Source organism: Chaetura pelagica, unplaced genomic scaffold (genome assembly GCF_000747805.2).
Source record: "Chaetura pelagica isolate M959 unplaced genomic scaffold, ChaPel_1.0 scaffold401, whole genome shotgun sequence".
Taxonomy (NCBI): domain Eukaryota; kingdom Metazoa; phylum Chordata; class Aves; order Apodiformes; family Apodidae; genus Chaetura; species Chaetura pelagica.
In genome coordinates, this window is record NW_009952259.1 from 2,294,769 (window position 1) to 2,309,716 (window position 14,948).

General features: G+C 42.8%; 1 protein-coding gene across 1 annotated transcript in view; it reads right to left on the reverse strand.

Moving 5' to 3' along the window:
* Positions 1 to 4,519: 4,519 nt before the first annotated feature.
* The window catches only part of LOC104397492 (fatty acid desaturase 1-like), a 26,973-nt gene continuing 16,544 nt past the window's right edge, over positions 4,520 to 14,948 (reverse strand). The window contains exons 2-13 of the mRNA XM_010007453.1: positions 14,857 to 14,938; positions 11,649 to 11,759; positions 10,782 to 10,979; positions 9,993 to 10,094; positions 9,692 to 9,820; positions 8,862 to 8,922; positions 7,833 to 7,909; positions 7,128 to 7,225; positions 6,384 to 6,480; positions 5,586 to 5,665; positions 4,759 to 4,884; positions 4,520 to 4,571 (exon numbers count right to left, since the gene is read on the reverse strand). Of these exons, the coding sequence (XP_010005755.1) occupies positions 4,520 to 4,571; positions 4,759 to 4,884; positions 5,586 to 5,665; positions 6,384 to 6,480; positions 7,128 to 7,225; positions 7,833 to 7,909; positions 8,862 to 8,922; positions 9,692 to 9,820; positions 9,993 to 10,094; positions 10,782 to 10,979; positions 11,649 to 11,759; positions 14,857 to 14,938 (1,213 nt within the window). The remainder of the gene's footprint in view (positions 4,572 to 4,758; positions 4,885 to 5,585; positions 5,666 to 6,383; positions 6,481 to 7,127; positions 7,226 to 7,832; positions 7,910 to 8,861; positions 8,923 to 9,691; positions 9,821 to 9,992; positions 10,095 to 10,781; positions 10,980 to 11,648; positions 11,760 to 14,856; positions 14,939 to 14,948) is intronic.

Sequence of the window (14,948 nt, forward strand, 5' to 3'; positions counted from 1 at the left end):
TAAATAAAAAAGTAAAATACATTTCTGCATCCTGCTTAACAGAGCAAAGTAGCAGGGCCAAGGAGGTCTAGTACAGTTACCTGATTAATGGTGACATTTTTCAGCCTGACCTGTTTCATTAAGTGATGATATGTTGCTCTTTACCTTGAGAGAAAACATTAGACACCATGTTACTTTATTTATTTTTTAGAAGCACTTGAACACAGTGTTTTCATCGTTTCTTGAAAACCTCAAAAACATTCACCTTGATCTGAATTGACCTCAATCAAATCATGAGAGTACAAAAGGAGTTTTGCTGGGTTGCTGTAACCAAAGTTGGAACCAATTACCCAGTTCTGATATTGTAAAGATATAATGGAACCAGTCAGATGAAGAACTTCATCTCTTGTTCCTGCAATAACTTAGAAAAATGTTTTATATAGATTTGTTAACTATATAATACGGTTTTTTAGATATGTCTGTTTTAACTTTGGTGTTTATTCTTTGCTCATTCCTCTCAGATTTCACCATTTAAAAACTTTGACCAATATTGGGAACCTTGTTATCTTGCCTTGATTATTATTTTTTTTTTCAGAGCAATAAATCCTTGTCTCACAGTGACTGTTGATTCAGGATTGACAGCAACAGCATTGACACACAAGTGGATAAGACTCCTACAAACAAATGCAAGGGGAAGAAGAATCTTCTTTCTATGCTTAAGACTCAGGAGTCTTTCCTGGGCCTTGTGGATGTAAGTAATAAGGATGATGGGAGACACTCCTTACAGACTAAGTTGCAGGTGCAACACCACCCCAAAAGGGAAGGAAAACATAAAATGCCTGAGGGCAGCCTTCCCTGAGCTGCTGACTGGGCAAGTTGTCAGCTTTAGGTCTGGCTTTCCCTCTCAGATGCTCCTGAGGTTGCCACTGAAAGTGTGTGAAGAAGCAGGTAACTGAGTTCCTGAGGAAGTCGGTACCTCTCCCTCACCCTTAGGGAACAACTCCATTCAATGTGTTTTGGCTTTGCAGTAGCCTTGTCTTGACAGAACAGGTCAGAGGAAAACATGCAGAGCATGTAGCCTGTTGGACCAAACAGCATCTTTTGTCAACTGCTGCAGCCAAGCTCTGCCCAGATGGAGCAGGACTGACCCCAGCCCCAGCCAAGGTCTGCACGACCTGTTCCAACCTGCTCTGCTCAGGTAAGAAGGGCCAGACCCTCGCAGGCAAGCTGGCCAAACCAGTGCTGCTTTAAATGCCACACTACTTGCTCTGCCCAAAGCTGTCATCTTTAACAGAAGTGTAACGTATTTTTCCCTGACTTGCATTTTTTCTTCTCTCTTGCTGTTAAACCCACTTAAATAAGGCAATAAGGCTGGTGTTCCTTCTTGGGTAGCTTGAGATGAGGGGTGAAAAATCAAAATTAGCACATATAAAGGAGATAAAATTGTGTAGCTCTGCCTAATCACAGCTCCCATGTTGTTTGTGGGCTCCTGACAATGATCTTGACTTTGTGGAGGGAAGCTGGAAAAGTGAAAGGGAAGAAATCTCTGGTCATTTTCCCTGCTTTACTTATTGTGTATGTGCAGAGTCAAAGGTGCTTTGGACACTCAGTGCTTTTCCCAGATGCTTTAGATTCAAAACAGATAAGTTACATCTTATTTTTAAGTAGAAGTTATGCATCTGATATGCATACATGTACAAGTTTGAGAAGACTACAGCATGAGGAACTGTTTCAGATAAACAGTGTCATTATACTATTAAAAGTTTGGCTAAGATCTGTCAGCCTTTTACCAGATACAGCTTTTTCTTTAAATATTAAAATCTATTTACCATTCAGCTTTATAATAGAGAAGACGCCGAATGTGCTTGTTTTGTTTACTTAATATTTAGCCTAATAATTAAAGGTGCTCTATTTGTCAAGCACATTATTTCTGAAAACATACTTTTTTTTTTTCTTTTTTTTTTTTCAGAGAGAATATATCAGAAAAAAACTACTTTGTTTTAAAGTCAAATTTTAAATATGATTTCCAGTGGAAACCATCTGTCCTGGACTTCCAATTTCAAGGTATGACGATTGGAAAAGAATAGAATTTACACTTCTGAGCTGCAGGAATAAATGTTGTATTTTATAATAAGTCAGTTAATATTTTGTATGATTTCCACCATTCTTCACATTTAGAGAAGATACTGTAGGGGTGATACTAATTTTACTTCCACTCTGTGTTCATGTACCATAAGTTCTTTACATAAAGTAATTTTTTTTTATGCTCTCCTGTTGGGTTGTGTAACTAATTTGTATGTGTTTCCTTCCCTGGACCTCTCAATGATATCTTCTATGTAAAATCTCACTAAGCCATTAAGTATTTTTCTCAGGTAATGAGGCAGCCTTTCATCCCAACCTATGCTGTCTGCCATCCTGATAAGATTGGTCAGAGATACCTGGGGAAAATTTGGCAGCTCCTCCTGTTTGCTCTGGCATCAACCCAAATTGCTTGGGCTTTATTCCACATTAATCCACAGCCCTTCATCTCTGTCTTGCTCAACCTTCTGGCACACCTTTCCTCCCTTGCACACTGTTGGCTCCTCAGCTGAAATATTTGCAGCTCTTTTTATCTACTGCATTTTGACTCCCAGGGCTCCTGAAAATTGCACTAGAAGCCCAGTCATATCAAAGGTCCAAAAATCAAATGCTGTTCTTCAAAATCAGGCTTCTCATCTATCCAAGGAAATAATTTTAAAACACTACTGAAAGTCATTTTTAAAAGCTTTTAAAACCAGTGGAAATGTGTGAATGGCTGATAGCATTCTGAGTCCTGCCTCACTCCTTCTCCCACAGAGTTTTCAGGAATTACTTCTTTTACTCTCATGGTTTGGGAATGGTACTTTGTGCTGTTAACCTCTAAACATAATTGCAGACTTTACAGGGTAGAAAATGGTTTAATAACAAATCTTTTGTATGTTCTGGCTGACTGTACCAGGTTAAAGGTTTTTAAGTAACAATCAGTGCTGAGCATGGTGTGTATAATTCAGAAAATCATTGCACAAATAATATAAAGTCCATTTATTATCTAATCAGAGGCTTTCTTATATCCTTTAACCAGGTGAAATCTCTATTTACTAACCTCATCAATTTAATTATTGTAAGAAAATTATCTTAACTGTGGATACTCACATGATTTATTTTTTTTTGGTAGCTGGGACAAAGTCTGGAGCACGAGCAGCTCTGGCTCACCTCAAGTTCACACAGCATGATGCAGAGTTTGCATAACTCTCCAGACTTGCCTTAACTATCCAACTCTCCCCTTTTCCTTGCTTTCTTATCCCACCTTCCCCACCTGATTTTATTTGTAATCCCATCTCTCAGGTTCATTTCCATTTCTGTAAATCTCAGCAGGAAGCAAGGAAGGTAACTGAGCTCCAGAAATTGTCATTTTCTCCTGCTCTGTATCAAAGACATAGTAAGTAAAAAAAGCATTTTGCTTCATTTAGTGAAAAAATAATCAGATCTGTTTGTCTGAATGGATTAGGGTTGGGGTTGATGTTAGAGCTGTTGGGGTCAAGGCTGGGGTTAGGGTCTATGGCTAATTTATTTCACATTTGGTTTATCTTGCTATAGGACAAGAACAGTCTTATGTAGATAGTAATGAGCAGTTACTTGATGTAGAATGAGGTATGGTGTCAACATAATGAAATACAGGTATAATAGGTACAGCTTTGAGAAACAAAGACAAAGGATGAGGCAGGAAGGATTACAGGCAGGAAAGATTACAGGCAGGCAGTGTTTAAGAGCACTTTAGGGCATAGACTTGACAGTGGGGACCTCATGGTTGTCAAAAACAGCTCAGCCAGACCAGCAGGAGGAGTGTACACATGGCTCAGCACAAACAATGAATAGAGAAACTGTGAAGAGTGCAGTGGGCTTGAACTGGTTTCAACCCATGTATTCCTTCCAGACAACTGGGAATGCCTGGAATTGTGACCATGAGGATGCTCTAGAGATGGGAAACACATTTATATTGTTATTCAACTGCACACTGCAATACTCTGAGTGCAATACATAGTTTATATAATTTATTATGATTTAAGCACATTGCTGGACCACCACATTAATTAAAAATCCTGTACAATTTGAAATGCCTTCAAATAAGCAAATGTTGTATTAAGCATTGTGAGGACTACCTAAAAAAGTAAGAGGGCTCTGACATAGAGTTAAGTGTAGCCACACCAGCCTGTAATCTGAAATGAACCCATGCTCAGGCTCAGAAATGCTCTTGGCCATGTTTACTCAGACAATTGCCAAAGAGTTTCTCCTGTTCTAACCATTTATCTCCTGCTTGTTCCATCCCCTCCTAATATATCAGAACCAAAGCACCAGAAAAGACCAGAAATAAAACTCAGGTAACTTCATATCTATTGGAATCACGTTCTTTGGTTCTCATCCATTTTCTTCTGCCACCAAGTCCCTGTGGTCACTGCTTCTCAGCTTGCTGGGGATGCAAAGAGTTGACAGGTTGTGAGTGGTACCATCAAGTTTTGTCTTCTTATTTGTGTAGGTAGGCATCAAGCCAGAGCTCTCCTGAATTCTTCAGAGAGCTGAGAGAGAGAAAGAGAGAGCACAAGAGGCCACATTATGCAGGGCTGCTCACCATGGTGTTGGTGAGGACATGGGAAATGAGGGTTTCTGTGTGTTGATTTGGGAGAGAACAAGCAGACTGCTGTTCTTAGGCTTCCATTCTCTCCTCCATCCTCCTGTCATGTGTTGCCATGTGTTGTTACTTACTGTACAATGTCTGCAAAAGCTGTGAGCAGAGGCTTGCACTGGTACTCGATGCCGTGTTTGGCACACAGGGACTTCACCAGAGGAGCCACCTTCCAGTAGTTGTGCCTTGGCATCGTGGGGAAGAGGCTGTGAACAGGAGACAAATCTCTTCCAGTGCTCCATAAGAAATACTACCTTTCAGATGTTCACATTCATTGTTATTTCCCAGGAATCACACTGAATAGCTTCTTTAGCTGCTCCTGGCTCTTTGCTCTTGAGTGCTTCTAGCACAAGTGACTCAAAAGCCCTTCCTGCTTTCCCCCTCTGTTGTTTTCCACTGTTGTCTCTAGCATCTACGAAGTGACATTTCTCCAAATTAAGTGATGCCTTAAACTGGAAGATGCTGCTTCTTTCTCCAGCAGTAACCATCTCCATAGCCCAGAAAAGATGAGCCCGTCCTCCAGCTGCAAATCTCAGTCTCTAAAGTACTAGTGTAAGTAGTCAGGTGGGCTTAACTACTGTCAGCCCATGAACAGGGTGTCTTAGCATGTACATTTTCACTAATGCTTATGAGCTACTACTTTGGATAGACCCTGTTGCTCTCTGTATGGTTTCCTAGATCCTGCCCACATTCAATTGTTGCTACTAATTCTCACCTTCCTGTGGGTTCAGTGAAGGCTTTGAATTACAATACAAATCTCATTAGGGTTTTTGGTCTTTTTAAAGACAAACTCATTGGTGCTTCACAACTATTTGTAGAACTCAGAGCAAAGGGAAAAAGGAAAAGAAAGAAAAAGGAAGCAATATTTTAAAAAGGAAGAATATTCTCTCTCAGGGTGCATACTCACTGATGTTCAATCTGGAAGTTCAGGTGCCCAGTGAACCAGTCATTGAACAGAGACTGCTCAACGTTGCATGTTGCCTGGAGCTAGAGAAGGGGAAAGGAAAGCAAAACCAGTACATGTTAGTGCCTGCAGCCTCTCTCATTTGTCTAAAGAGCCCAGTATGCTGTGCCACTCTGCTCTAGTGTTTTCTTTTAGCCTAAGCTGAGCTACCTCAATCCAGAGATCATAATCCTCCTTCAGCTTTGTGGACCAGCAGAGGTACATAGACTGGCAAATATGAGGCATGGTAAAACTAGAGTTTGGTTTTGTCCTCCTGTGAGTGCACGTGACCAGTCAAAAGTTCCTCCTGGGTCTTCTCAAACCTACTTCTGCAGAAAAAGCAGAGGTGGCAGGGTGCTCCTGTGATGGTCAGACTTTACTGCTGGACTCCAGGAAATCTCTCTGCAAAGAGGGGACACCACACTGACCTTCTGCTAGTGTGGAATTACCCAACAAGACCAGGACACAAACTTCCATCTCTGCATTATCAGTAAAGGTCCAAGACAGAATGATGCAATAAGTGGGGAGGTGGGTTTCTTTAGGAAATAGAGCTGGGACCTAGCTTTGATTTTTAGGTTGACTGTGACCATGCCATTGCTGCCCTCCTCTGCTGTCACCATAACTCAATCCCATATCCTACTAACCTTTACTTCCCTGTTACTGACAGGTTGTCACCCTTGAAGCAACAGAGGAGTCATTTTGCCTTACAGTTGGAATTTGTACCTGAATGGCCACAATTCTTAAGAATGGAAAATGTTTTACCTGAGTAGACACCCAGTCCAAATTCTTGTCATAGTAAATATCCATGGGGATATGGTTCATTTGTGAAACCCAGACAAACCAGATGCTCCCCAACATCCTGTGCAATCAGATAAGAGACCAGAATTCAGTAACAGGGCAGCAAGTCAACAATGAGCCACTGACATAATAGCATCACCAGCTTAACACCAGCCTTGCTAACCCAGCACCTGGAAGAACTTTCAAAGCCTGGAAGTTTCATGCTTCCTTGTGAAACTCATGACTATTTAATATGTTTTGTTATGAAACTGAGGTAGCCTGGCACTCCTCTTGTTTTATCTGTAGCCAAGGATTGAACTGGTTAGAATCAGTAAAATGATTGAAGTGTAAAGTGAATTGTCCACTCAAGACAATGCTGCTGGATAATGTCTGGATATTTGCAAGCCCAAGCTAAGCTGTTTCTGTTAAATGTTCTCTTTTTCTAGCTAGTAGCACACCAAAAGGACTGAATTTTATGGAAGGCAAGTATTTCTCCTGGTCAACACTTTGTGAAGTCCATTTGCTGCAGAGCCAACGAGACAACATAAAACTTGAACTAGCAGTTAAGCAGAAAAGTCTCAGTTTAACTTGACAGAATTAAAAAAACTAAGGAAAAATGAGATGGTGAAGGAGAGCATGGGAGGATGAGCAAAGGCAGAGAAAAGCAGGCAGGCACAGATGGAAAGAATATGTAGAGGATGGCTGAAGAATCTTCTAAAGAGATATCACCTGAATATAAAATAATATGCCAGGAGACTCTTTATTTCTAGTAATGATCCATACATCAAAAAGAATCTGATATAGAAGGTCAGCATCCAGGCCAAGTCCTACCAAAACCAGAGACAACACAAAGAAAATAATTATAAATTACATTTCCTTCAATCCTTTTCTAAGCTTCATGTTATATGTACAAGAGAACAATTTATAGTCACCTTTTATAGGTTTCTGCTGAATTGGATCATCTGGAGCAACCCAAGTTAACACAAGGTAATAATACTTTTTCATGGCTTGCTAGAACAGAGGTGAGTCTGAGCTTTCATGCCTACTAAGTAGGTTAATATGCAAACGGCTATGCAATCAGAAATATGAGTTGAACACTTGTATCAAATCATTGCCCAGGACTCCAAAATGAGCCAAGTGCAAGACCAACCATCTCATTTTGGCTGGAAGTTGCTCTGTCCTCCTATGCACGTGCAAGAGAAGGAAGAACAAAGCACCTAATTCTGGCTACCTGGCATAGGAAGTAACACCAAATATACACAAATCAAGGACAACAATTCCTATAAATCCACATCCTCCCTTTCCTGACCACTGGGGACCTTCCAGTGTCACACAGCAGTGACTGAGCTCTGGGCAGAAGCTGGCTCCATGTTCAGAAGAAAGGTTGAAGGCCCACAACTGTCCCATCTTGGTTGCACAGGTAGCAGTACTTACCACCCAATACCTTTTGGTGTAGGCAATGTAAAACGTGTGGTAGTTGAAGTAGGTGGGAAACAGGAGCGGAGGAAGAGCTGTAATGGAGAATTCATTGTCACTAGGCACATCATGGACAGAATGACATCATCAAACAGGAGGCAAAGAATCCCTGGAGAGCTGGGAAGTTTTGGGGCTGCAGAGTTTTCTGGCTGATAGCAGTGTGCATCGACACAGACTGGCAGGAAGCAATCTGGGAGCCTGCTGACCTCAAGAGGTGAAACAAAGCTAAGACAAGAAGCTCTCTGAAGCTTGGTGGACAGTTCTTGCTCTTCAGCTGGGCAGCCTGCCACTGCTTATGGCACCTGTCAGCACAGGCGCTATTGCCTTCCGTCCCCTCATGGGGAGCTATGACCATGCCTTCTTTGAGAAAAGAGTGAGAACAAATCAAAAAGAGGTGTGGAGATCCTGAAAAAATAAGGAGGACAAGACCCCAGAAGTTTAATAATCCTTTTTGATTACCAGCGTAACCCCTTTGCAAGAAAGCAAGTGTCTGATACTGGTTAGGATGCTGTGTTAGTGCCTCTAAACATTTCTAGGACTAGTGCTTACAAACCTGGGGTTTCATTTTAGGCCTTTAATTGAGGAACAGCCACAGAGGAGCATTTCAAGATATGGCTTCCACAGCCCCAGAGCTTATCTGGTTCCCCAGTCAGTTGTTCAAAGCAGGACAACCACAGGAATAGGTATGAAATGCCTGTCTACCTGGGAATTTGAGTTGCCAGAACTCAACCTTCTGAAGGGGCATCTCATTTGTACTTAAAAAACCAAACCAAACAACAAAAAAAACCATTAGCTATGGAGTCAGACCAGGTTACTTGGGGTTTTATCCAGTCAGGTTTTCAACTCCTCCAAAAATGAGATACAAACTGGTTGTTATGTTCTTTGAATCAGGCACCTTGGTTCTGGTCAAGTCCTACAGGTCCCAGGTAAGATCTACAAGCCCTATTATTACCCCTCCTGGTATGGCAGGAGCGTGGAGATACTCACTGATGAAGAAGTATTTGTGCTGGTGGTTGTATGGCATGTATTTTGTCTTTTTGATCCCAAGCTGTGAAAAGAAACAGCAAAAAAAAAAATATCCTGAGTGGAAACTAAGCAGCCTGCCCAGGTCACTTGCTGTTTTCCATTCTTTCTTCCCAACAAACTTCTTCCCAAGACAAGAAGGTTGTTCTTTCACACTTCCCACAATTCTCATTCCTACTGTCCTCCTCTTGTGTACCAGTCCTATTAATTTATATACATAATATAAATGTCTATAAATCCTCATGCCATTAATGTAAGGCTTTAATTTAAAAAGTGAATTCCCTTGTTTTCCTTTTCTTACCAAATTCATAGTTCATTTGGTGAATTATTAGATATTCCAAGGCCAAGTTGTATTATTGGTCAAAACAGTCATATGTATTTTCTTTCTTTACCTCCTACTTTTTTCTCTTATTCTATATGAGAAGTTTCCTGATGGCAAAGGTCTTCCAAGGAGAAAAATATTTCACTTTTGTAGCTACTTTGGTGGGGTTTCAAGGACTGATGAAGTTGTACAACAAAAGGGGTTCAGCATTTCCTTAGGTTGTTACTCCTAGAAGTTTTTCTACTGGGTCATGAAGTTGCTATAACCATTAACTTTTTGCTGATGGGTTTTCCACCCTCTATATGAGACAGATACACCATGTCTCATTTATTTACAACTACAAGTTCACTTGTTTTCTTCCAGCTATTTTTAAGGGAACTTCTTGTGAACTGTGACCTGCTGAAGGAAGCAGACAGCAGGATATCCTTCCCAGTTCCTGGTAGCAGGAGCACATACACACAGACACACTGACCTCCACGGATAATTTCTTCCCCAAAGTAAACAAGAAAGGGTGCATATCAATATCAGGATCTTTCTGGAAGCAGTTGGGTTTGGCATGGTGCTGGGAGTGCAGAAGAGTCCACCATCTGGCTGATGCTCCCTGTTTTAGTGAAGGACAAAGGATGGAAAATACAATGCTTGCAAGGTCTCTCTGACTCCCCCACCCTTCACCCAAAGCTGAAGGACACTGTTACCCTCCACAGTCTCCCAAACACACAATCTGACAGGAAAGCCATCAGATCTAAGGAGTCTTTCCAGGGTCAGGTACTTACTACCAAATGGCACATCACAAACTTATGCAGCAAGTGGTTCCACTTGCTCTGCCTGAATACTGAAAGATGTCCTAAATCATGTTGTAACCATGAAGCCTGGACCTGAAAGAGGTAAAAAAAAATAAAATAGGAAGTGGGAGGGAAGAGGAATTGAGACCTAGACAGTGTCCCACCCAACTTTTACTTTGGAAGATCAAGATCTATTTCTTGGACAGTGCTCCAAAGTCACAATCAGAAAGGATCTATGAATTCCTGGTATTCTTGAGGCTTTCCCTAGAAGCTGAAAGAATCCCAGAATTAGTGGGAGCTCCCCACATGCAGAATTTATACATCTGCTGTAAACATGTGCCACATGGGAGGTGAGGGACTTCTGGTGAGGGACTTTTTAGGATATCAGGTAGTGGTAGGACAAGGAGGAATGGATCAGAACTAGGTGTGGGCAGATTCAGATTAGACGTTAGGATGAAGTTTTTCACCATGAGGGTGGTGAGACACTGGAACAGGTTGCCCAGAGAGGTAGTGGAAGCTCCATCCCTGGAAGTGTTGAAGGGCAGGTTGGATGAAGCTCTGAGCAACCTGGTCTGGTGGGAGGTGTCCCTGCCCATGCAGGGCAGATGATCTTTAAGGTCCCTTCCAACCCAAACAATTCTATAATTCTGTGTTTGTTTTCTTATAACAGAGGAGAACTGTGCCAGGTAAGGAAACTGAGGACTACAAAACAGCAACAGTGTGATCTGTATGAAAGCTAACTCAGGTCCACGTGTACGTGCTGTGGACTTAGATGCTTACCTGGGCAATGGTCAGCACCACCAGAGAGACAATAAAGGGCACGAGGGATGTCCCAAAGTAGAAGAGAATGAGCCAAGCAGCAGCATCCAACAGGAGGATGTGAGCCAGGTGCAGGAAGAAGAAGAGTTGGTTTGGCTTCAGAAGTCCCATCTTCTGGACAGCAGCACGCAGCTCACGGAAGTCTTCCACCAGCATTTTCTGTGGGAAGCACCAGTGTCACGTGTGCCCTGCTTCTGGAGTGCAGAGCTGCAGCCTCCAAACCCAAGCACCACTTTAATGGAAGGAAGAAAGAGCAAAGGATCTGGCCAAATGGGCAAGAGCTGGGCTCGCACACAGGTAAACTGTATCTGCTCCTACAGCTTCTCTGTTTCTTTGCCTGGTGAGGCAGGTGGAGCAGAAGAGCAAGCAGTACCCATCACAGATCACAATGTCTGTACCCCCAACTCCTAAGGCTAGATCTTTGGTGCTTCTTCCATCATCTTGGCAGGTAGCACAGGGCTCAGATGGAAGGTGTGTCTAGTGGAGGCTGCACTGTGTGTGGATGAGCATAGCGTGCCATCTTGTGGTGGGCCTTTGGGATTAAATTATTCATCCTCTGCCAGCAGTTGCAATAGACCATTCTATGTCTTCACTTTAGCCTTCCCAAGGTTAACAGGGGAGGTTGAAAAAAAAATAATGAAAAAAACCTCATTCTCAACCATGTAATGTGGATTTAGACTAATATCCATATATTTTTTTCTGAGTACTAGCACAAAAAAAAATTGGAAGAACCTGGATTCCATTGTTCCTGGAACCATTCTGATACAGAAGAACAAGGTTTAATCTCAGAACATTTCCCTTTGGTCTGATTTACAAGGATAGACTTACATTTTTAGTGGGCTCAATGCTGGGTTGATCTGGTGCCAGCTCCCCAATCTGCAGTGGCTTCAAGTACTTGCTCACCAGCACCTTGTCAACATGGAATGCTGCAAAGGCATCCTGCAAATGCACAGGAGTAAAGGAAGAGGTAAGAAAATCAGATTCTAGGTACTACCCTCATTCTGCTGTGCACAGCAAGACATTCACTGTGGAAGCACCACAGTGGCAAAGATGGTTAGTTTATCTTTCTGTGTCCTCCAGCTTTTGTTGACCTTTTTCTCCTTGTGTCTGTCCTGTGCTCTCCTTAAATCTGATCTTATTTCAGTGGCAAACAGAAGAGTTCTGACTTCCACTACTGCAATGACTACAGATATGCAAGGTCCATAATATAAAATTTAATAAATGTCCATCATACACCTAAAGCAGAGTCTTGGTTCCCTTGCCTTTTGTCTTCTCCCTCTTCTCTAACCCAATATTAGTGACTTCTCCATCTCCCTGGATATCCAAGTGCTCCACAGAGCTTTCTTCTCAGCAGACTGAAATCTTCTTTGTTGTGCAATGTGTCAAAAGAGAAAATTGCCCATTCAATCTGACAGTTTAAGAGAAAAAGATGGTTCCTCTTATTCACAGAGAGGAAAGATTTTAATCTTTCAGAAACATGTCACTTTCAGAGGCTGCCTTCTTACTTCCCATGACCAAGTTCTGTTATATTAAGGACATTTAATTACAGGAAACAAAACTGCAAAAAGCAATTAAAGCTCTAGAGGAGAAGGATGGGCTGCAGCAATGAGAAGCCTGCTCTGGGAGAGGAATCTGAACAATATTCCAACCAGCTCTGGGTAGAGAACTCTACTGAATTACCTGAGGCAGGAAGCATTTCATCAAGGACCAAGTGGTCCAGAGAACTTGCTGTTTCCTCTATGACTTGGAGGTACTCAGAAGGAAAGGATGCAAGGACACACCTCACATGCCCAGGCCTGGTTAGATGTTACTGACCTCTCAAAGATACCAGCATGAATAAGCAATAAATAATCAAAAAAATCAGCAAGCAGTTTCTCTGCAAAGTAATCTGCTGCAGGTGCTTGGTTATTTTGTGACGTTGCAGCACCAGTTGTTTTTACAATCTCCAAAATTCAACCAAATTGTGCCAAATCCAGCCAAAATTTCCAGACTCAAGATTGTTGCTCCTGTTTTCTAGGTCACCTCATTCCTTAACTCTGCTCTTCTATCCTTTGTGAGAGAACACCATGACAAAAAGCAGCAATAAAAGGACTCCACCGTTTTGTTCAGTGTCACCCTTACTAATACTGTGGTATTAATTATACTCATTTTTCCATTCCAAGTTTTCTTGCCTTACTGAGAGCCTTCCATGATCTTCATCCTCTCAAGTTATCATCTCTCAAGGCTATATGGTCTAGGTACAATCTTCCAGTCAAACCAAGATAATGATTTAATTTGTCCTGCTATACACCCAAAAGATTAAGCAATTAACCTCTTCTGAGATGCAAAGATCTCAGAGGTCCTTTCCAACCACAATTATTCTGTGATTCTGTGGGGCCTCTCTAAAGTCTTAGGGATTTTCTTAATAAAAACTCCTTCCCATTGATTTCACTTGCGGCTCTCAAGCTGGACTTTTATCATATGTGCTTAAAAAGAGAGAGCGGGGAAATAACCAGGCATTTTTCCATCATGGTGCTAAGTCCATTTAAAGTGCTTCACACTGGTGTGTGAAGACAGTTGAGCTGGTGTCACACAAAACTGGCTGAAGCCTTGCAAGGCTTCATGATTTGGGCATGGAACCAACTCAGAAGAACCAGCTCAGATCCCAGAAACAAGGTACCTGTGTTTTCCAAGTTCATCCATTGTCTGGGGTACTTCAGCTAAAATGAAAAGAATCTGACTTTACTAAGTAGAGCAAAACAACTGATGGAAAACAAGAAATGCAAAGTGCAGCTAATACAGAATTTGAAATTTCAAACTTAGTAGACTGAAAATTGTTGGTATTTCCATGAACCTCAAACATCCCTTACAGACAGAAGGTAGGGAACTCTGCCTTGGGCTTTTTTCTTTCAAAGGACACAGCAAGGAAGCAATCACATCTGTCCCATCTCTGTAGAGATGTTAATTCACCATTATTTTCCTTCTTGCATATCCCAGAAGGCTGAACGTTTTAGTTTGTATTACCACAGGTTTCCATGGCATTAAAACAACAGTCAGGCAAGGAAGCATGATGAGCAGAAGTCTTTTTGCCCACACACTGACTCGCCAGCACTTGGACACTTGTTACCTGACTGGTTCAATTTTGTTCATCTCCAGGGTCAGAAGGACCATATGCAATAACTACAGGAACTTTTCTGCAAGTCTGGGAAAGCAGGCTGGCTTTGCTTTCCCTTCAAGTCATCCCAGGTGGCATTTAGGAGGGATTTATTTTCTGAAGGTAGGTTTCTGGAAGTAGCTCCTGTTGTTGCCACAGGGCTTCTGGCAGCTTCCCCACCTTATCCTGCCCCTGAGCAATCACTGCATTTTGCAATAGCTGCAAGAGCAAGATGAGGTGATAAGAGTGATCCTGAAGACTTCAGCTAGATAAACACTTACCATGTGGTTGCCCCACAGGGTAAGACTCTTCATTTGCCTCCCTCCACAGCGTGATGCTGGGAAGTTTGCAGAGAGTAGACCCTGGTACTACCCTGGTAGTAGAACCTGGACCCTGCTCTCTCTCCCCAAGCCCCTCTTTTAGCTCAAGACTGTTCCCTCCCTGCCCTTGTCCCAAGCCCCTCCCCAGCTTTCCTGTAGCCCCTTCAGGCACTGGAAGCTGCTCTAAGGTCTCCCTGGAGCTTTCTCCTCTCTAGGCTGAACACCCCAACCCTCCCAGCTTGTCTCCAGAGCAGAGCTGCTCCAGCCCTCAGAGCATCTTTGTGGCCTCCTCTGGACTTGCTTCAACAGCTGTAGGTGTCCTTCTTTTCTTGGGGACCCCAGAACTGGACCCAGCCCTGCAGGGGACTCTCACCAGAACAGAGCAGAGAGGACAATCCCCTCCCTCTACCTGCTGGTCACTCTGCTGGTGCTGCAGCCCAGGACACGGGTGGTTTCTGGGCTGCCAACACACACATGGCGAGCTTCTCATCAACCCACATCCCCAGGTACCAGCCTCCTCCATCCCTCATCTCAAAGCCAGGCACTGGCAAACCCCTCCCCACCATCCCCCCCAGCCCCTCACCGTGGCGTCCTGCCCGGCGTGGCTGCTGATGAGCCGGGCTCCCCCCGGGTGCCTGCGGCAGAAGCGGCTGGTGTTGTAACACCTTCCCCCCG